The sequence below is a fragment of the Lepidochelys kempii genome, chromosome 1, assembly GCF_965140285.1.
Source record: "Lepidochelys kempii isolate rLepKem1 chromosome 1, rLepKem1.hap1, whole genome shotgun sequence".
In the NCBI taxonomy this organism is placed as follows: domain Eukaryota; kingdom Metazoa; phylum Chordata; order Testudines; family Cheloniidae; genus Lepidochelys; species Lepidochelys kempii.
The window spans coordinates 103,399,946-103,423,786 of record NC_136380.1 but is presented as its reverse complement, the minus strand read 5'-3'; the positions used below and the strand labels follow the sequence as shown (position 1 = coordinate 103,423,786).

Sequence of the window (23,841 nt, the reverse complement as noted above, 5' to 3'; positions counted from 1 at the left end):
ATATATCTATTACATGTTCCTATATACAAATGATCTTTGGGGTGCCAGGTTCACAGCCGCAAGCCCCTATGATTCAGGGAATCTAGAAATAGCAGAGGGACTCTGCTTTCTTTAAAAAAAAATTGTATCCCTTTTTTCCTTGTGCAGAGAGTTTTGGAAACAAACTGATCCAGTAGGGTGGAAAGTTTGTCATTGATTTTTTCCGAAAAATTCTCAATTATTAATTTTCATCCCCACCAAACATCCAGTGCTGGTTTTTACCATATCTGCCACCAGATTTTAAAAAAGGGGGAGAAGACATCATGGGCCATTCTCTCTACATTTTCCTTCCCATTTGGACTGTGCTGGGAGCCACAGAGGACTCTAGGATCACCACAACGTCCCTCCTTGCTGCCTCCTGCAGCTGAGCTGGCCCATCCGTCAAGAGCCAGTGTGCTCTCTAACCACTGGGAGAATAAAAGCTCAGTTGTCTGAGAAGCAACATAGCTGAGTGGACCAAGTGCAGGACTGAGAACAAGGGATCCTTACATTCTAATACAGGTTTTGTCACTCGGTGGTCTTAGACAAGGTGCTTCATTTCATCCAGTTTGACCCAGGAGTTCTGTTGATTAAGGCATTTTGTAAATCAGAACAAACAAGTACTACAGTTCACACAAATGCACACAGAAAGGCTGTGTTAGGTGAGGGCCTATCAACCCCCAAGACCCCAGGTTAGTTGAACAACTGTCCTTGACAAAACTTTTCTAAATGATGATAACTCTATGCGTGGACCCCAGCACAAGCAGCTGGGGTTTGCCTTTCTGTACAGTTAGGCTGGAATTGCCCTGAAGATCTCATACATACTTACTAAGTGATTCAGGAAATTTGGTAAGATCTAAAAAATCCATATAAACCTCCCTAAAACAAAATCCTCTGGTCAATTCCGAGCAAAGTTGTGTGGTCATCACATACAGAAATCTATTACAATTAAAGAACAGGTCAACAATTTATTTGTGGGAGTGAAATTACCCAGGGTATATTCTTGACTGACAGACATCTGTGTCCCCTCAATTCTACAACCTAGGGTGCTTTTTACACTGCTTTGCTGTGAGAGCAACAACTCCTGGTCTGCTCACATGCAGAACATAAATCACTCCCAGCTATATTGTATAAATGCTATAGCCAGCCACCCATGAATTACACTGCAGGGTAACACCAGAAAACTCCCAGTCCCAGACTTTGCCCCAGAAATGTGTGTCTTATTACTGCCTGGCACCCTTCTGGACAATACAAGCTCATATAAAGTCTATCATTTCATTAATAGAAAGTGATGCGCACAAATCTTGCCATTGCAAATGAAGTTTTCCAAACACTTCAATCCAAGCACACTGGTTTAGATAAAATAAGTTTATTAACTACAGAAAGATAGATTTTAAGTGATTACAAGTAATGAAGCATAAGAGTCAGAACTGGTTACAAGAAAATAAAAGGTAAAACGCAATTAACATCTAACTTAACAAGCTAAATTAATTCAAAGCAGAGGTCTCTCTCACCACATGTTTGAGCAGTCTTACGGTCTGGATTTCAGTTGGCCAGGATTCTTTCCCCTCCCCAGTTCAGTGTTACTTTCCTTGTCTTTCAGGTGTTGTTGATTTCATGGGTAGAGAGAAAGAGAGGAGTATTTTGAGGCATCTGTTCCCCTTTCTTATGGTTCTCTTTTATTTTGAAAATTATCTCCAGCTGAGGTTCAGAAGACAGAAGGTCTTAGGAGATGGGAACCTGCAGCTTTTTATTTGGCAAGATGTACATTTCTTACTCACACCCTTTTTCCTATCAAAGAATGGCAGCTTATCCAGGTGATAGTTCATGTGATTTTGTTGACACCTGGCTGAGGCGTCGATTTGCCTTTTGTCTCTGAGGGATTGGTTTGTGCCTTCTTTTGCAGACTTGGAATATGTCTCAATAAATCTCATACAGTAGAGCCTTATAACGTCACATACAATGTTGTCACACACAGTTTACCAGGACAATAATGATCAGTAAATTATGAATTTTCAAACGATACCTCACAAGGCATACTTCATACAAAATGCATTACAGTTTTGTAAAAAGGTGAACACAGGGATACAGACAGTCACAGTGGGCCTTTCCAAAGACGCTAAGCAACTTTTTTCTATGATCTGCCCATAATTAAGCATGCAAAGTAAGTCTTTTTGGTCTCAAGCTATCACAATGAGGCAGTGATGCAAAACATTTTCTTGAGGGCAATTGTTAGTATTGTTGTGCTCTCAGAGCTAGAGGTCCACAGTGGTCTATTTTGAGAAAGGCAAAGCTCCAAGGATTTGAGAATTTTTTTAAAAGGGAATTGGTAGTATGCTGCACTATTCTTACGCAAGACCATTTGTTAATGTTTATAACATGAGGAAGAGGAGCCACTTGCCCCAAGGCTGTGAGGCTCATAATCACCCTGTGTAAGAGAACGCAAAACGGTGGTGGGAAGTGACTCTCTTCTGAAGGGGACAGAGGCATCCATCTGCTGCCCTGACATCGCAAAAGGCATGCTGCTTGCATAATCTACAGATGTCATCAAGCATTAACATGGAACCTGTGAAAAAACTCAAACTCCACACACACACACACACTTTCTAATACTCAAGTTGGAACATCACATCATCTTCTTGCCTTTTCTCATTGCCTTATACAATGTTATGTTTAAACTGGGAAAATTGGAAATTACCTCCAGGTCAAACAATTCCTGAAATCTGCCCATAAATTGGTTCTCTTTGTCCAGCCTGAATCTCATGGCCCAGAGAATAACAGTGTTGTCCTGACACAAGTGATGGAAGGTAAGAAGCAGCTCCTTCAGGAAGGGATGGTAGTACACAACATCAGCAGCCATGATGTAGTCAAACTGACACAAAGACTTGGGAAAGTTTTTCTCTAAATCAACTCCCCAGGACAGTTCTTTAACCTGGGGCTGATGCTTACACTTCATTTTGGTATTTTTGAGAATATTGTACTGAAGGTTTCCTAGTACTTCAGGCAGGTCCGTGGCAGTTACACGTGCACCTGTGACAAAAAACAACCACCACAGATTAACCCTTGATTATACTTCAAGAATGAAGAAGAAATCTGTACACAAAACCTACTGCACAAACAATTGCATTCCCAGGTCTCTCCCATATATAGGTACAATATACCTGTAAAAAGCCTCCTGGGCATTTCATTACACTAGACATGTAAATTAGGTTTCCACATCAAAAAAATACATTAAAATATGATCTTGCTCTGCAAAGTCAAAAATGATATCCTGGGGATCCACCTTTATGGGGTCTTTATATCAAATCTGCTTGGTATACAAGTCAAAAGATGGGGGGAGGGGTTTCTATCAACCCTGCAAAGTCAGCCAGGATCTGAGAATCTCCTGGATTCTTTCCTTCTCATACAGTAATAAAAGATACTGCAGACTAAATTGTGTCCTTGGCTACGTTGCAAGTGGTTAGTGATTCGAGTTACTGTTAGCAAAGAACGGGCTGTCAGGAAAGAAGATAGAATGGACAATGCCAGGACAGCAAGCTCAAGGATACGTTTCTTAAAGAACAGGTTACAAATCTGAAAACAAAAGTGACTTGGGATACCGGGAAGGGGTTATTTAATAGTCAGAAGATAAACTGCTCTTGTCAGAGGTTGTGTCTGAATCCAGCCTCTTCTATATGCCTCTGACCTCCTGGTCTGGTAGGAACCCTAGTTCTCACAGCACCTAATTTCTGTCCTCTGTTTAATACTGGATGGCAGTCACATCTACTGTAGCCTCCTACAAGGCATTCTAAAGTGAGGACAAGTAATTTTATGGAGGTAAAAGCAGAACTGGCTTCCAAGTTGGCTGAAAACCCCAAAGAATTCAGTGTTTCTTCCTCGGTTTTCAACATTTTAGAGGAACTGAACAACTTACTATACGCTCCAATAGTAATCAATAGTCATCTTAATGAAGTTTCCAAACCCAGCAAAGCAACAGCCAGCACTTACCAAGTAAAGTGGCTACTATGGAGACCAGCCCTGTTCCAGCTCCAATTTCAATTACACTTTTATCAACCAGGTTGTATTGTTCAGCATTTGTTTCCAAAAAGTGACATAGAACAAGAGCCTGCCAGGGAAAACACAAGAACATATTGAACAAAAAAAAAAGAAAGAAATACCACTCTGTGCATACATAAAATACATAGCTATATGAGCACTGACCTTTCTGAATATGAATTACAAGAAAAATAGCTTTTTTTTAAGTCAAGATTTTATGTAATTTATTTATTTCACATCTATCTAAGCTGAATAAGTCCAACTGCACAGTAATAAGGCACATTTTTATCTCAGCTCTCTCTTGCAATAAAAGATCACCCTTTATCCATTACCTGATGCAGAGATTATATCTTTTGCCTCCAACAGAGCCTTCTGCTGCCTAATTTGTGGAACAGCACTATTTTTCCAATCACAGCCATCTGAATAATACCACCTTGCACTTAAATAGCTTCTTCCATTCCAGATTCTCAAAACACTTCACAAACATCATACATTTTTGTCCAACATCTCCCCACCTGTCTGTGTGAGATAAAGTAGTAGTCATCCCCGTTTTGAGGGGGCATGATGAGCCTGAAGCACAGATTGCTGAAGTGACTTGCCCAAGCTCACAGCACAAGCTTGTGGTAAGGCTGGGAACACAACCCATGTCTCCTGACTCCTATGCCTGTGCCTCAAACGCAAGGCCATCACTTTCTGATAGAAACTAAGAACAATGGGAGCATAGAATGAACAGATGTTTCGTCAGGACCAGGAATGATTGCTGGCAGACTGAGATATACTTCACCCCCAGCAGAGGGAGGGGAATCAGTGATTCTGAATCTCCATGTTTCTGTGAGTTATCTGTTGGACCATGAATATCCTTTAACATAACAGTTTTGGGGTATGATTCCCATGTGTGTCACTGGGAATTTTCAAAAGACAACATTTCAGTTGTTCTTATTTATATCCTTACTGAAAAGTTTCTCTCAAGATCTACATTAGTTGCTGTTTACTATGTTGATTCCTAGTCTATGGGAGTTGGGGGCGGGGGGGAGAGAAAGAGATCACATTTGTAGAGTGCCTTGAACATGCATAGATTAACACAAAACTGATTTATATGTATTCTGATTTATATGTATTTAGGTTGGATATTAGGAAAAACTTTTTCACTAGGAGGGTGGTGAAACACTGGAATGCGTTACCTAGGGAGGTGGTAGAATCTCCTTCCTTAGAAGTTTTTAAGGTCAGGCTTGACAAAGCCCTGGCTGGGATGATTTAATTGGGGATTGGTCCTGCTTTGAGCAGGGGGTTGGACTAGATGACCTCCTGAGGTGCTTTCCAACCCTGATATTCTATGATTCTATTCCAAAGAAGCTTCCCTCTCTCCAAGCAGGTTGGAGGAAGCCATTACTAATTATTATTTAAGAGCCTACAACATGCTTTGGCACTGTACAAGACATATCCCTAAAGACAATCCCCCTCCTGAAGGGACCAAGGCTCGCAATCGTCTTTGAGCTATATAAGCTGCAGAAATATGCCAAAATAACCCTGGATATAGAGTCACAGATTTGAAGGCCAGAAGGAACGCCTGTGGTCATCTAGTGTGGCTTCCGGCAGAACACAAACCATAGAATGTCACCAGTAATTCCTGACTGAAATCCAATAACTTCTAGCTGACTTAAAGCATACATTTTTGAAAGGCATCTCATTTTGATTTAAAGACTTCAAGTGACAGAATCCACCACATCCCTCGGTGAACAGCTTTAATCATTAATAACTGTTAAAAATCTGTCTCCTCGCTTCTACTTTCAAGTTGTCTAGCTTCAGCTTCCAGATACTAGCTCTTGTTATGGCTTTGTCTGCTAGGTTAAAGAACTCTTCATGGTCTTCTCTCCATGTAAGCACTTACAGACTGATCAAGTAGCCTCTTAACTTTCTATATCCCTCCTTACTCCCCTAACTTATACGCACAAAATGGCTGTCAGTAAACCTCATAGATCTGTTTCAGAGTAGCAGCCGTGTTAGTCTATATTCGCAAAAAGAAAAGGAGGACTTGTGGCACCTTAGAGACTAACCAATTTATTTGAGCATAAGCTTTCGTGAGCTACAGCTCACTTCATCGGAAGCTGTAGCTCACGAAAGCTTATGCTCAAATAAATTGGTTAGTCTCTAAGGTGCCACAAGTACTCCTTTTCTCATAGATCTGGTGTATTCTACATGATATTTCAACTCACTACTGAAGCAGAAAGCACTACTTCCATTCCTCATCTGAAGACAGGTTTGGGCAGAAGTTAAAAACTATTTCCAAGTTCAGGTAAAAGTCAGATGACAACTTTGGGTAGAAAATTCCCAGGTCCCCACGAAAAATAGATATAATGGTTACCAGCTCTTCTGGTCTCCTTGCAAGAGTAATGACTTTTAGGAAGGCCACTTTTTAGTGGTCCAGAATAGAACAAAATAGTTCTTTCCCTTGTTTCATTTGTAACAGGTTCAGAATGAAATGAGGGGCATTGACCCAAAAGTTGCTGAAAGCACAAAAACTGAAAAATGATATATATTTCTCTTTATTTAGTCCTTCAACTGAGGGACAAGGGAGCCCTGTGCATCAGCAAGTTCATGATTAATTCTGTGGATGTGTGGCCAGCTCCCACTTGCACACTGCTAACATAAAAGATTTGTGGGTTGCAAAGAAGAGGCAGAGAAAATGCAGAACATTTCCCTTGGTTTTACAGGACTAAGCAACATATATGGAAAACAACGTAAAGGGCTAGAGTTTTTAGGGGAATAAAAACCAATAATATTGCATAAATATTGTACCGATGGCCAGACTACTGCCCCATAACATTCAGTGGCTTCTGTAATTTTTATCTCATGGTCAGCAAAGTGAAAACCTTCCCAGGATATGTTAGTTAGAACAGCAGGAGAAAAACGCCTTCTCATGATTTCTGCAGCGGTCTGTTCATCTTCATTTTTACCTGGAAGTAAAATAATAAAGATCATATAGCTTATACAGTGTTGTAACAAAACTGTGACATAGAAGCAGAATTGATTGCTCACAAAGATACTGGTTTATAGAGACAGGCAGCTCTCTAGCTTGCAATTTGGCTTACACCTGATAGTGGAAATGCATTTTACAATAAATTGTTTGGTATGATATGGTCCTACTCTCTATGGTAATACTACTATTAACAACTACAACATAGGAGGAGTCTCCTGGAATATAATTAAAAACTATTTATACAGCTCACATAATGCATTTCTTCTCCTTGTTGCTGATGCAGCTGGGTACAGAAAATATAAAGTTAGAAAAAAGTGACAATACCTTGTTCTTAATTTAAAGAACACAATAGGAAGTATTTTCAATTGCTGCTGCTATGCTCTTTACTCTCATGTAGTTTTGTTTGTGTATTTTTCATTTATTATTTCCTATGCCCTTTTATGGCTTCTAAGAGTGCTATTCTCTTTGACAATGTACAAAAGGAGTTAAAATACCAACTTGAATCGGTCACCGAACATGTGAAACAGAAACCTTAGCAATACACATTATGACAGCTAGGAGAAGAAAGCACTGCTGCTGGCAGATAAGCATATCCCTGCAGCCCACCATACCTTTGTACATAGATTCTTTCCAGTTGGCTAGATCACCCAAATATCTTCCTTGCTGCTGTGTGAAGAACATTTAGGACAGCTAACCCAATCGCAGACTACACTGTCAATTTTTGTTTAGTAGAGCAGAAAACTAACCTCAGTTAGGTCATCATCACACACTCTGCTGCAGTGGCATTATGATGCAATAGCATGTTTTAATTCTATTTATATATACACATTTTATTTAGATACACACTGTCACATGACTTGCATTATAATCATACTGTCATGCAAAATTGATGTAAATATAACCACCATACAAGGCACAGGAGTTAGCAACATTTTCTACACTGAACTATGGACACAGATTTCAAAATGGGCTCTTATGGTAAATCATCTGGAACATTGGAGCTTCTTGGTTAATTAGTGGAGGGCTAGTTATAGAACAGTGTAACCGATTATTAAACCTTGCACAGGGAGGCAGAGCTCTTTTCAATCATTCTAATGTCAAATTCGGTGACTTTTATTAGCTCAAAACCTGGAGTAAAAAAGGGGTCGAGTTTCCCTCTGAAGAAGGAGCCAGGGGCAGAGACAGAGGAGTCCTGCAGGAAAAAAACATCGAAAAACAGTTGAGTTCAGAAGTTGTGCTAAAGTTTATTGTTTGTTTTTTGTTTAAGTTAACGATAAAGGAAATCCCTGGAATGGGGCAAATTAGACCTATGTGGAGTGTGCATACTTAGTATTCCTATCACTTCTGTTTAAAAGTAGGTACACTCTGTGAACTGTCCAATTTGCACCCACACACTTTAAATAATAATAGTAGATTGTTTAAATCAGGAAGCAGTAGTCTTAAAATTGAGTAGAGTACCATCCCTCAATTATTAGCACACTTTAGATATACTGTAAGACAGGGGTGGGCAAACTACAGCCCACGGGCCACATCCAGTCCATCAGACCTTTTGATCTGGCCCTCAGTTCCCACCAGAGTGCGGGGTCGGGGGCTTGCCCGGCTCTCCATGGCTCCCAGAAATCAGCCAGCATGACCCCCCTCTGGCTCCTTCGCACTATGCAGAGGCATGGCCAGGCAGCTCTGCGCCCTGCCCCTTCCACAGGCACCACCCCCACAGCTCCCATTGGCCACAGTTCCCTGCCAATGGGAGCTGCAGGGGCAGCACCCGTGGACAGGGCAGCGTGCAGAGCTGCCTGGCCGTGCCTCTGCATAGGAGCCGGAGGAAGGACATGCTTCTGAGAGCTGCTTGCGGTAAGCGCTGCCCAGAGCCTGCACCCCTGAGCCCCCTCCCCCATGCCCCAATCCCCTGCCACAGCCCTGATCCCCCTCCCACCCTTCAAACCCCTTAATCCCAGCCCAGAGCCCCCTCTTGTACCTCAAACCCCCCGGCCCCGGCCCAACCAGAGCCCACACCCCCAGCCAGAGCCCTCACCCTACTGTGCCCCAGCCCTGATCCCCCTCCTGCCCTCCAAACCCCTCAGTCCCAGCCTGGATCCCCCTCCTGTACCCCAAACCCCACACCCCCAGCCAGAGCCCTCACCACTCCCCGCACTCCAACCCTCTGCCCCAGCTCGCAGCCCCCTCCTGCATCCTTAATGCCTCATTTCTGGCACCACCCCAGAGCACGCACCCCCAGCTGGAGCCCTCACCCCATCCCGCACCCCTACTTCCAATTTCATGAGCATTCATGGCCCGCCATACAATTTCCATACCACAATGTGGCCCTGAGGCCAAAAAGTTCGCCCACCCCTGCTATAAGAGATAAGATGAATTCATGCAATTTCTTTCCTCAATAAATTCTTAGCTAAGAAAGCATCCCCTCATTACCAGATAATTTGCTGCAAGGCCTGATCAAGATGTCTCTGTTGTATTGGAGTAGTGAAGGCATTGGTGCAGTAATCAGGTGCCCACTCCAGTTTTGCTTGCAATCAATGAATTCTCCCCAATAAGTAGTAGTTAATATTTTGCACTTATAGACTACCTTTATCCAGAAGATCATAAAATGCTTTATGAACATTAATTAAATTCATATCCTTTTGTGAGTTAGGACACAGACACTTCACCTACTATTGAAAAGCAGCAATTTTGGGGAAGGAACATGGCATCATTCAACAGCACATAAAGTGGAGGAAAAGAAGTGAGGACAATTAAATTGAAACTGTAGGAGGAATGTTAATAAGCAAAAGTTCCGTCTCCAAGTTGGAATGTGACCAACACAATGGGATTAAATGCCCCGCCTATACAGAATCTGTAATGATTATCAGCAGACAGATAGCAGTTTTATGTCTCATCCATGGGACACATATACAGCAGCCAAGCATTCTCTGTATACTTTGCTGGTAGACTAGTACAGCACTGATTCAGATGCAAGAGCACCACCCACTGACTCTCCAACATCACTTCCTCAGGAAAAAGTCCATAACCCCTTCTAAGTGTTGATCTAACCTAACCTTACTTAACTTTTGATGTCTGATGTGGCAGACAGCAATCTTAGTTACCCTAAAGTGATATCATCTTGTGCTGTGACCTTAACTCTCTCAGCTGGATAGACCTTTTCCAGCTGACATGAATACAGAAACCCAAGACTTCCAATTTGCAATGTAGGATGTGACCTGACAAGGTTCAGCTCTGCAACAACATATTCAACCTGCTACAGAAGCTACGTATTCTCTCACCCACAGAGTTAATTCAAGCCCTGTACTTCTAAGTATCATGTATCAGTGCGTGCAGCTCTGGAACTGCAAGCAGTTCCTTCAAGCATTACAATCTTAGGTTTGTAGAGCATGACACGAATACCTAGACAAACTGGTGACATGGCCATTTTCTCTGGGGCAAGTGCTATTTCAAATGAAAATATACAAGTATATAGACACTTGAGGCTCTCAGTAGAACCACAGTTTCTAATGGTTATATTTATGATGAGCCAATTCAACACACAGACTAAACTTTGAATATCAGAGCCCATGTTGAGCCCTAAACAATACCACAAAAGCTCTATGATAGATGGGCCTAAAATTTCAAAAGCAACTAGCAAATTTGGGTGCCCCATCTGAGCTATTTAAAATGGGCCTGATGTTCAGAATGTGCTGAGAATCCATCCTCTGAAAACCAGGCCCCTTCCCTTTCAAGTATCTCAAATTGTCCTAAAAACGGAGCTCTGAAAGTCATAATTTAGGTGAAGATAACACCATTATTTAGCTGTATTTAAGTATTACTTCATAATAAACTTGCTCCATTTTATATTTTAAGCGTATTAATGTCTTTTGTGGTTTTCTCGGACTCAATTTGATGGCAATGTTGCCCTCAAACTACTGAAGGATGAATGCTACCAATATATGCTGTACCAGTGCTGTAGCAACAATTTAAAGAGTTTAGGCGGAGATGGAATTTGCAATCCAAGTTAGTATTTTCTTTTCATAAATTTATTTTGGGGGCTGAAATTTATCATGTTGAGATGCAGCCAAGCAGCAACGTGCACATGTGGAAAGTTTCCTATAAATTCTTATGTCCATTTTTGAATTATCACAGTGGGAAAGAGTATTTTTCAGCAGTCAAGAAATTTGGGTTTGGATAACTCAAAAGCAGGTTTCCTTAAAAATTTCCAACTTTGCATATAAGTGTGGGGAATGGTTTTTTTGTTTTGGCTTGTCTGAAGAATTTGGGTTTGAAATAACATTTTGGAGGTTTGAAATTAGCGGACTGCATTAGCAAAGTATTGTTTTCTGACAATAGTGCTTTCATCTTAAAGCAATTATGTAATTTATTCTTTATTTTCACTTCCAATAATAGTAACTCTCCCAATTCTAAAGGGTGGGGGGAGAGCACAAGGGAGCATTTAGTAACAGTCAGGGGTAATCCTCAAAAGCTATTATTCATTTTGAATACACATGTCAAGGTTCCTTCCCCACTCTGAACTCTAGGGTACATATGTGGGGACCTGCATGAAAGACCCCCTAAGCTTATTCTTACCAGCTTAGGTTAAAACTTTTATCTTTTGTCCTTGAACCTTTATGCTGCCACCACCAAAGTGTCCAACAAAAACAACAGGGGAAGTGCCCACTTGGAAATCCTCCCCCCCCCCGCCCCCCCAAAATATCCCCACAAGTACTACACCCCCTTTTCTGGGGAAGGCTTGATAAAAATCCTCACCAATTTGCATAGGTGAACACAGACCCAAACCCTTGGATCTTAAGAACAATGAAAAGCAATCAGATTCTTAAAAGAGAATTTTAATTAAAGAAAAAAGTAAAAGAATCACCTCTGTAAAATCAGGATGGTAAATACCTTACAGAGTAGTCAGATTCAACACATAGAGAATCCCTCTAGGCAAAACCTTAAGTTACAAAAAGGCACAAAAACAGGAATATACAGTCCATTCAGCACAACTTATTTTATCAGCCATTTAAACAAAACAGAATCTAACGCATATCTAATTAGATTGCTTACTATCTCTTTACAGGAGTTCTGACCTGCATTCCAGCTCTGGTCCCGGGAAAAGCATCACACAGACAGAGAGGACCCTTTGTTCCCCCCCCCCGCCCAGCTTTGAAAGTATCTTGTCTCCTCATTGGTTATTTTGGTCAGGTGCCAGCGAGGTTATCTTAGCTTCTTAACCCTTTACAGATGAAAGGGTTTTTCCTCTGGCCAGGAGGGATCTAAAGGTGGTTAGCCTTCCCTTTATATTTATGACAACACATTTTTCAGATATTATTTATAGACCAAAGAGATTCAAACTATCAGCAGGTCTCTATTTCCATCCAGATTAGGGCCCAATCCTGAGAGTAGTGGAGTCCCATTGAGCTATGAGCACCTTTCAGGATAAGGGGCGTGATCTTGCAACCCCCTTACTCTTGTGAAAAGTCCCACTGAAGCCAATGACCACTAAGGAACTCCTTACACATGCAAAGGCTGCAAGACTGAGACCCAGAGTCCCACAGTCTTTGTGCCTGTTTCACTTTATCTTCTTGTCTTTACCTAGTCCTATGGGTCTTTGAGAAACAAGGGAGGGAATCCTCAATTATTCATACCCTTGTCACCTCTCAGCTGGACTGCAGCAATGCAATACACCTAGGCATGAAGCCTTCAGTACTTAGGAAACTCCAACTGATCCAGAATGCCACAGCTCATCTCTTCAGAAACACAGGCTACCATGAACTCTTCAAACCTGTCCTCTGCTCTTTACACTTCCAGTAGAACACTGAATCAAGTTCAAGTTCTCAGTCCCTATCTTCAAGGTGCTCCACAGCCTGGGGCCAAGGTATCTAAAAATGCCTAACACTCCAGGATGAGGACCATACTCTACAACTTCACCCCTCAGGTACAACAGAACTCTCTACCATAAATGGAAAGTTCATCCATGCTGGAGACAGAACTTCAGGAAGGACTGGTCCAAGCCTGTGGAACATATTCCCCCAGGAGCCCAGGACCATCACAAACCTCATCACTTGCTCTAAGTGCAAGGCACATTTCTTTGACCTACCTTCTCTAACAAGCACGTGTGTGTGTGTGTGTGTGTGTGTGTGTACGTACACACAAAAAAACCCCAGTAAATGTTCATGTAATTAAAGACTATCATAATGCATGTGCACAAGGGGCCCAAATCAGGGTTGCACAGGCAACCTTCATTGTGGCATTTCATGACTTTTGCATACTTGACTTGAAACCTTAACAATGTTTTTAACATATTTTTGTGTGTAATTGCCCAGGTTTTTAAAAAAGCAAACAAACAAACAAAATATCACACAGCATCATAATGACACCCAAATAGATCATCGGCAACGTTGGAACCTTTAGATCCAACTTCATAGACCTCTGCCACTTGAGCTAACAGAAGTAACTGATACCAGTAGCAAGTTGTTATCCCCCATGTGGACCAGCACTAGAAGGGGGATAAGGAAGCAGCAGGGGAATGGTTAGACTCTGGGATTTTTGGTTCCATTCCAGGCTTGAGGGGGAGTGTACTTTAGGGCCAGAGTCTTTTGCCCATTTCCCTCAAGCTTGACCCCTTCTGTCTCTGTACACCAGTCCTCTCTCTACTTCAACACTGGCTCCTTATCCCATCCCATTCTCCTCACCTAGTCGGTCTCAGACTACACTCCTCAGGTTTCTGATCCCAGTCATTCCTAGTCTCATCCTTCCAGACTCCCCATCCACCAGCCCCACCTATAATTTTAAAAAATTCCAAAACAAACACTCTACTGCAAATACCCCTCTCCCCCAGAGGGAAGATGAGAGAAATAATGTGACAGATGATAGTTACGCTGCTTAATGGACTTCTGAAAGGTGCTCAGATGATATTACTGGGATGAATGTAGTATAAGAATCTAGATAAAACAGAACATTAACCATGACCTTGACAGATTTGAAAGAGCCCTCAGGAAGAGCCTTGCAGACTACTTAAATATAGCAATTGTTAGACAACCTAGCAGTGATTATCAGAGTGTGTAGAACACTAAATCCTTCCACTCCACTTAACACATGTTAAGAGTAATGTGCTACTTTCCAAGAATATGAAACAAAATATTTTTCCATAGAATAAATTTACCTAGAGACTATTTGACTCGAGTTCTTTGGCTTTATCCTTTATAGGGCTTGCCGGTAAACCAGTATTATTGCTATTAATACCTGCAAAGGGGGAGAGGGAGGGTATGTCTGGAAATATATAATCAAATGCATCTGTGTTAATTTTGAAGACAAGACACTGAAATACAGTAATTGCACTGTATTTATTTCTAGGTGTGGGACTTCTTTATTCGCCATGAAAATCAACTCGAGACCCTATGTCAATGTAATAGAATGCTTGAAACTTTATACACACGGATGTAGACATTTAAAGGCATGACTCCCATAGCAGCTATAACCCTTGCACAGATGGCATCTAGTGAGCTAGACTGTGCCTAGCCCTGATCTGGTGCCCAGAGTAGGGGAGTAATCCTCTCCCCTTGTATCCTGGTACAGAAATCAGACAGAATTTCGATCCCTCCTGCCCTGCTGCTGATGGACCAGAGCTAGCACCCCCAGCAGCATAAGAAAAAGCTCAGTAATCTGCTCCCCACCAATTTTCCCCAACTGGTAGTTAATTATACTTTGCATTTTCAAAGCACATTTTAAGCAAAGGTTTTCCAGGTGTTTTAATTCATTTATATCTGATATAAAACTACTCACGCCACCTTAATGCAGTAAGGCAAAAGACACCTCGCTCACCATTGAAACAAAGCCATCTCTAGGGAGGAACAAATGACAACAGCATAGGAAGAGGATGAACACCTCCACAGCAGATGGACACTCCAAAGGAAGTGTAGGTAGGCAAAACAGAACTGGGACAGGAACTGGGACAGGAGACTAGATCTGTCTGTCTGTTTCCTGCCCCAGTTCCTTGCCCAAGTCCCCAATCTGTCTGTCTCTCTGTCCACAGTCTTCAGTCAATCCAGACACTCCATTTTCCCTGTCCCCACTGGCTCCCAGTCCTAGTCTGTTTCTCCAAGCTCCTCATCTAATCTGTCTTTTGTCATAGATGTACAGGGTGGTTTAATACCCCAGCCTTTATATAGTCTCTATGGGTGTACTTCTATTATTTTCTAGGCCTCAGGTACAACTTTTTGCAAGGGCAAACCATGCAGTCTCACAACTCTGAGACTCAACTTGCAGAGTATGGTATCTGTGTACTTGCCATGTGTCTCTACAGCGAGTCCAAATGAGTTAAGACTCCTGGTAAAAGCTGTATTCATTTAGGGAGCAATGTAACCAGTAAGTATTTGCAGCAATGAAGGGCATCATTTTCAAAACAAGCCAGCATTTATTAGTCTGCTGGCATACAGTCTTAGATTAGCATGGAAAAGTCAAGCTTCAGTCTTTGTTTATAGTGGCAGGAGCAACTGACCACGGAAATGTAGACCTCCTGTAGTCCATCTCAGTCTCCTACTCCTCTAGACTCTGACCCTGTGTGTCTATCTCCCTGGTCTCTCTGAGCAGAAACCCAGTTCAGAAGGAGCCACAGCCTTGCCCCTTCCTGTGCATTTGTCAGAGGAGTTGAGCCAGCCACAGGAGGAGCACACACCTTTTGAAAGGATGCAACGATCCATATCCTACTTCTGTGGGCTTCCTGAGGCATATCAGTCAAATTGCCTCCAGGAGCTGGTCTGGCACAGACCTGCACCCTTTGCACAATACAGTCCATACATAGCAAGTTAAGTTATTAACAGGTAGATTATAGAAAAGTAGTTTTTATTAAACACAGAAGGACTGAGACAGATGTTGTAGGATATCAGAACTTTGCAATTCTATGCTTTTGTACATGCAAAAACCAGCACCCCAATGCTGCATTCCTCCTTTTTTCCCCCTCACTTCATATAAATGAACATCCAAATTTAGAAAAGAACAAAAATCTTAATCATTTAATGAGTCAACTCTGTAACAAAACACAGTGTATTTTACCCAAGTGAATGAATGTACTTTGACGCAATCAGTACTGATTACGTCTGAAGAAATTTGTTAGGAAATGACCGACACCTGCTTACTTTTCTGAATTAATTACTATTACACTGAGTTCTGCAGAGCACTTACTCTTTTCTTTTGTTACGCTGAACTTTTTGTAAGTTGTCGCCCCCAATGTATTATTTGTACCACAAACATCTATGGAGCCCAGCCAAGATTGAGATGCCACTGTGTTAGGCACTGTACAAACAGAGCAAGAGACAATCCCTGCCCCCAAAGAGCTTACAATCTAAACTGACACAAACTCAGGGTTGGGAGGAAGGAAATATAACATATATGGGTTTCTCTTTTCTGCAGAGTTAACTTGAGTCTTGCTCCTAACTTGAGTCCCATCCACACTTCACTGGAGCATGGTGGTCCTTTTAACTTCAATTGGCTAGCCAGACAGGGTCATAGGCTACTACATGAGTTAGTACAACTCATCGGCTTCTAATGCAGGGATCGGCAACCTTTGGCACGCAGCCCATCAAGGAAATCTGCTGGCGGTCCAGGACGGTTTGTTTACCTGCAGTGTCTGCAGGTTCAGCTGATCGCAGCTCCCACTGGCCACGGTTCGTCGTTCCAGGCCAATGGGGACTGCGGGAAGCAGCGGGGGCCGAGGGATTGGTCCTGCTTTGAGCAGGGGGTTGGACTAGATGACCTCCTGAGGTCCCTTCCAACCCTGATATTCCATGATTCTATGAAATATGATGCCACATGATAGAAGTTCTTTTTTCAGTTGGCTTGTTTAAAAAAATCTAGGAAATTACACACACCAAAAAAAATGATGTTAAAGGATCATTAAGGTTGCAAGGTCAGGCACTCAAATATTAGAAAACCCCAGTATTAAGGTTGCCTGTATAATCTTAATTCATTGTATGCACTACAATGCAGTCTTTTTAATTACACGGTTACATGCTATTTTTTCCACTCTGCTCTACAGGTGGAGAAGGGCTAGCCTGTGATGTGAAAAACGATGTTGTCTGTATGACCCATGCTTCACTTGTTGCAGAAGTTGGAAAGTGTGTAGTGTATGAGGCAGGGGATTACAGGAAGAGAGGGAATGGTCTCATGGTTAAGGCAATTGAATGCCACCCTGGAGAACTGGATTCTCTCTCTGCCTCTGCCACAGAGTTCCAATGTCGTGCTGGGCAAGTCATTTAAATCAAATTTTTCATGGATGGTTACTAATTGTTGTTAGTATATAGGCCTGTTTGTTAGCCTGGGATAGAATTTGGGGTTTGACTTTTGAAACTCTGATATCCTTACTAATGCGTGAAAACAAAGAACAAAGACACTGTTACATCTGCCCACAAGCAGATGGGGTGAAAAGAGAAGAGATGGAGTCAAAAGTGTTACAGGGTATGGTGGAAGTGTAATATATGAGCATATACTGGAAGGCTGCCTGGCTCCTCTCTCAAGTGAGGATCAAGCAACCAGTTAGGAGTGGAGGCATAAGACACACTAAAAGCCAAAGAAAGGCCTGGTCATGTCCAGGGCACAACCTCGCTCCTTACCCCTCTCATGGGATACAAAAAGAGGTGGGATGAAGACCCCAGACTCACAACCCTTCTAAATGGAACATGACCATAAGTTGTAAGGGGTGGGACTAGGCATATTTGGGCCTGCTAAGGAGGAAGAGGTGGGAATGGGGAACAGTGACACAGGCAAAAGCTCTGCAGCGTCACTGCTGGGAAGGGAGACATGGGGTAAAGACTCTGCAATGTCAGAGCTGGGAACGGAACACTGGGAAACAGACTCTGCCAGCATGTAGAGAGCTATGGATATGCTTGCTTGAAACTAACCCCAATAAACATTGCATTGCCTGAACTTCAGACTTCTCGTCTCCTGTGTGACAAGAACCAGGGGAGGGGGTGAAGGGAAAACCCTCTAACAATTGTGTGTTCCTCTTTTTCTGGTTACCTAAGTTGAGGTACCCTGGGGTCTGATTTACAGAAGTGCTGAAAACTCATAGCAGCAACAAATGTCTATGGGCACTGAGCTTTATATGTTCAAAGTGCTATTTAATGGTAGGACCTGATTTTTCACAGTATTTAAGTATCTCAGATTGGGCACCCAAAATTAGTGGATACTTTTGACCTCAATCTCCCTGTGCCTCAATTTCCCTTGAGTAAAATGGGAATAATACCACTCCTTGATCTCACGGGGCAGTGTGGAGGTGTGTATCGTGAAAATAAATTTGTTAGTGTTTGTGAAGCATGCAGATACTGTAGTGATTAATACAACTGAAAAGACACATGAGGACATTAATAATTGTTTTTAAAGCAGGGTTTGAATTTTGTGCAATAAAAAAAAGGCATGAGACCACACACTGAACAGTGAGGAGAAAGCAAATACTGAATAGCTGCTCATTAAGTGCACACCATCCATTCACCATGACTAACTTTCCGTCTTCGCTATAAATTAACATTCTGAAAACTTCCTTCACAGCCAGTACTCAAAAGTTTTGATCTGTTTAAACCTAAAATCTGAGATTAACTTCGCTGTTTGAGGGTCTTTAAAAAAAAAGTCACAGGGCCTGCAGCCACAAGCTTTGTGGGAGCAAAGCCTGATCCTGCTACTAGTTTTATGTGAAGATCTCTCAGGATTAAGTTGGAGGCAGTCCAGACTGAAATTGAGCTTGTAAGTAATTCATTTTGGGCTCATTGACATCCCACATAGAAACTCGACATTAATATCCTGAACTATAGCAACAACTTCATTCACTGGAACCAACCAGAGGCACTGCTCTAAACTCTGGTGGGAAGTTGCCAGGGTTTGCGAGAGCTGCCATGGCATAACATTACAAATTTCCACTACAACACTGCAATAACACTATTGCATCTTTATGTAAATGTTAACACAGTTCGTTAAGTGAAATGAACATGAAAATACCTCCTGGATAAAACGCTTTTCCCTCCTACTTAACAACCTTCTCAAGCATAACAGGAAAATGAAGCAGATAAGAAAAATAAATTACCTTCCTTGTATTCTGGTTTCCTTGTTAATTCAGCCGATATCAGATGATTACATTGTGATGGTATGTCCATTTCATGTGATACAATACTGGACAGAAAATATACTTATTAAAATATCAAATGGAATATTATTTATTTAAATATATACATTATGTGTGAGAGAAAGAATTTTGTGCGTAAAAAGGTGCTGGAAACCAAAATTCTGCTTAGGAAAAATGGCTGAGGCAAACAATGAGGAATACACAGTTAAGATTTGCAGGGAAAATATAAAGGTGGTTTTAAAAAATGAGTTGCTATTACCTACAAAGGTTAAGATGGGGTTTTAAAAATATCATCGGGCTGGCAGTATGAGACAAAGTAGGGACCAGTAATGAAATGACACAAACGACTGCGGTGATTCAATTAATGACACAAATGAATCACATACTGAACTTGTTTCAAATGTTTTAAACAAAATAAATAAATAAATCAATTAACAACATAAAATAAAATAAAAACTAGGGATGAACAATTAGAAAGAAAGGAAGCACTTGTAAAAATTATTATTAAACAAATAAAGGAATACTTGGAAAACCTGGATATATACAAACTTGCTTACCTAGATGACATGGCTACCTAGGCAATTAAGAAAATTAGCTAATGAATTTATTGAACTATGGAAATTATTTCTGAAAAATCTTAAAGAACTGGGGAGATACTGGCAGGATGTAGACACGCAAATATTGTACTGATTTTCAAAAAAGTAAAGAAGAGAGTGATCCTGGCAATTATAATCCTATAAATAACTTCTATCACTAGTAAAATAATGGAATGTCAAGAAAAAAAAATCACTAAATATCTAAAGGAGCATGGAACAAAGAATAAATCTTCTCAAGCAAATCTGATTTTTTTATTCTCAAAGAAAAATAGATTAAGGGAATGCAGATGATAGAAATTTGGGGTTTTACTGAAGGATTTAATACTATTTTATTAAATCTTACTTGAAAATTAATTCAAATTGTCTTGGATAGGAATATGGCTGAAAGACCATAAAAAGTTCATGAGAAATGTATGGCGGAGGAGAAAACTGTCTAGCATAGTATCAAAAAGACTGCCATAAGAACTGGCCTTGCTTAACTTTGTTAATTATCTGGAAGGAGGTGTAAAAAGCATATTAATTAAATTCATACATGATAAGCAGGAAGCAGGAGTTGCAAATGCCATTCGGAACACAGAAATAATACAAAGAGATCTAGAAAGATTAGAAACATAGGAGGAAAACAACAAAATGAGATTCAACTTGCAAATATTCAAGAAAACACTTACCTGAAAAAATGCAACACACACACACACACACAAAGAACTCAAAACACATATACTCAACAAAAATATTACACAAAAGTTTGCAATAAAGGCAATGCAATTTTGGACTGCATATACAGAAGCATCCATGCAAAGAATGAGGTTAATAGTCCCTCTGTGTATGGATTTAGTTCAACTGATCTGAGTATTGTGTTCAGTCCTTGACACTTCATTATCAGATGAATATGGATAAATTGAGAGTTCAGAGAAGAGTAATACAAAAATGATCCAGGGCAGCAAGATTTATGAATAATAGATTAGGAGAACTACAAATGGCTGGAGTGGCTAAGGAATGATTGTGGGCAGCATATGATAATACTATATAAATATTTTAATACCAAACAGGGAGAGGATTAAGTGAGAGGATCTATAAACAGCAGTAAAGGAATAAAGTTATGAAAGTGAAAATATACGCTGAATATTAGGGACAACTTCCCGACAGTAAAATCTATTGGACTGTAGAAGAATTTCCTCCAGGGAGATGTGAATACCCTTTTGCTTGGGTATTTAAAATTAGACTAGAAATTGTAAAATAAAAAACATTTCTGCATTGTTAGGGAGCTGGTGGTGTGTTCAGCCTTCAAATTCTATGATTTTATCCACACAACAGCTACAGATTTGCCCTACCACCATAGTACTCTATCATTGTTAACCCATACAGGGACAACATAAAATAATCAATTAGCTAATGGACAGGTTAGTAAATGTTATACTGATCAGTTTGTCCTCTACTTCCACAGTGTAGAATGTATACATTTTCTTCAGATTGTCAGAGAAATGAATATTGTTAAACAGACTTTTAGCACTCTGCATGACAGACAATATTGTTTCACTACACAACCGTTCTAAACTGCGAAAACATTCCCCTTCAGAGCATCCACACATTTTCTTCTGAAGGTCATCTCCGTAATACACCATTATGTGCACTGAACTAGACAACATCCTGCTAGACTTTGAATGTTAATTCATAGCATGTTTAATAGATTTTATACTCTCTTGCTATGATTAACTAAAAGCACTTCAGCACTAATCAGTTCAATGACTAATCTGCACTATTTAATATAAGCAGTGAAAGTAATTCAGATTAATTAGAATGTATTCTGAAAATTGAGGCAGTAAGAATTTCTATGTTGTCCGGCATCTAAAACCTGTATTTTCTTGTATCTATCAACATACCTGAGTCTTTTTCTTGGCCTTCCAATAAAGATGGAGATATAAAGAGATTTATCCACTGGATTTCCCCTGCAATTAGCTCAAATAGTCCCAGATAGAAATGCACTAAAGTGTGTGTTACATACTGCCAACAATCCCCCACCAGAAGACATTAATAAATCCTGACAGCTGCAGCTTGAACAGGAAGAGGTCATATATAGTGCAGTGCTTCCCAGAGAACTTGGTACTCTTACATAAGGGAGGAGGAGATTTCATAACTGCAAGAGGTCTTGTCAAGGTTCCTCCCCCACTCTGAACTCTAGGGTACAGATGTGGGGACCTGCATGAAAAACCTCCTAAGCTTATCTTTACCAGCTTAGGTCAAAACTTCCCCAAGGTACAAAATATTCCACCCTTTGTCCTTGGATTGGCCGCAACCACCACCAAACTAATACTGGTTACTGGGGAAGAGCTGTTTGGACGCGTCTTTCCCCCCCAAATACTTCCCAAAACCTTGCACCCCACTTCCTGGACAAGGTTTGGTAAAAAGCCTCACCAATTTGCCTAGGTGACTACAGACCCAGACCCTTGGATCTTAAGAACAATGAACAATCCTCCCAACACTTGCACCCCCCCTTTCCTGGGAAATGTTGGATAAAAAGCCTCACCAATTTGCATAGGTGACCACAGACCCAAACTCTTGGATCTGAGAACAATGAAAAAGCATTCAGTTTTCTTACAAGAAGACTTTTAATAAAAATAGAAGTTAATAGAAATAAAGAAATTCCCCCTGTAAAATCAGGATGGTAGATACCTTACAGGGTAATTAGATTCAAAAACAGAGAACCCCTCTAGGCAAAACCTTAAGTTACAAAAAAGATACACAGACAGAAATAGTTATTCTATTCAGCACAGTTCTTTTCTCAGCCATTTAAAGAAATCATAATCTAACACGTACCTAGCTAGATTACTTACTAAAAGTTTAAGACTCCATTCCTGGTCTATCCCCGGCAAAGACAGAATATAGACAGACACACAGACCCCTTGTTTCTCTCCCTCCTCCCAGCTTTTGAAAGTATCTTGTCTCCTCATTGGTCATTTTGGTCAGGTGCCAGCGAGGTTACCTTTAGCTTCTTAACCCTTTACAGGTGAGAGGAGCTTTCCCCTGGCCAGGAGGGATTTCAAAGGGGTTTACCCAATAGTGCGTAATCTGGACAAATTCATAAAAATAGGAAAGCATTTACTAAGGCTGTCACTATCTAGGTCATTAAAAAAAAAAATTTAAAAGGGGGGGAAAAATCATTCAAAAGCCAAGTATTCTTCAAAACATTCAGGGTCACATTTAACGCAGAGGTCTGTTTGTGAAATGCATGTACAACTGCATGTCTAAATTTGAATGCACAATTACTACAACTGACTATAAAAACTGAACGCCTGAGAGATTTGTACACTCACCTGTTCAATTTGCAAGAAGCAAATGTAGGCACATAATTGTACATCTTTGTATATAAATTTCAAATACAGAAGATACGGCATTAAGTGCATCTATAAGACTCCACATATCAGAATCTTTTCCATCGTCATCTTCCCCTCCCATCTCTTCCAAAAGGCACGATTATATCAGTGGAGCCACATATGCATGTCTCTGAAAGTTATCTTATTTAGATTGTAAATGCCTCAGGGCAGAGACTGTCTCTTACTCTATCGTTGTATAGCATCTAGCCACAACGGGGTCCCAATCTCATTTGCTTATAGGTGCTACTATTAAAAAATAATCATAAAATGAAATCTCGCTAGAACTTAAATAAAGAACAGCAGGATTCTACCATACTCAGCAACAGTAAATACTGGAGAGCATATTTTATATTTGGGAGCCCTGTCAAACACAACCCACTTAGTCTCAAATGTGAGGCAAGCTGACCACTAGAGCAGCGGTACTCAAACTTTTTTTTCGTGGACTTGAAAATTACTGAGGGTCTCGGCGGACCAATTAATGCTCTTTTCAAATGTTGTTTGTACCGTTAGCTATTGTAAAGTGCTTTGGATAAAAGCACTATATAAAAAACAATTAATTTTTTTCCTACAAATAAAAGCACACAACGCATATTTTAATATCAGTAGTCTTACCTTTCTAATGTGATGGGTGTGCCGTCTCTCCCCCACTGTGGCAGCCCCCCGAGCTGGAAAGGAGGGGGTTCTCTCCCTCTCTCCCCGCCACAGCAGCCACAGAGCTGAAGCTGGGGAGGGCCATCTCTCCCTGACAGCCAC

The 23,841-nt window shown here is 40.9% G+C and overlaps 1 protein-coding gene across 8 annotated transcripts; it reads right to left on the bottom strand.

Annotated features, from left to right (window-relative positions):
- Positions 1-1,371: 1,371 nt before the first annotated feature.
- On the bottom strand, positions 1,372-22,978 carry LOC140913250 (protein-lysine methyltransferase METTL21E). Of its 8 annotated transcripts, none has more exons than XM_073349302.2 (5): positions 22,549-22,978; positions 19,083-19,168; positions 6,850-7,007; positions 4,006-4,123; positions 1,372-3,048 (listed from the first exon to the last, which is right to left on the bottom strand). In XM_073349302.2, exons 2-5 carry the CDS (start codon positions 19,150-19,152, stop codon positions 2,645-2,647), a joined length of 750 nt encoding a protein of 249 aa, XP_073205403.1. In that variant the 5' UTR covers positions 19,153-19,168; positions 22,549-22,978; the 3' UTR covers positions 1,372-2,644. The 8 variants fall into 8 exon arrangements, with proteins under 8 accessions (XP_073205403.1, XP_073205411.1, XP_073205419.1 ...); XM_073349310.2 differs by lacking the exon at positions 22,549-22,978 and adding an exon at positions 21,598-21,842; XM_073349318.1 differs by lacking the exon at positions 22,549-22,978 and adding an exon at positions 20,250-20,271.
- Positions 22,979-23,841: the final 863 nt, after the last annotated feature.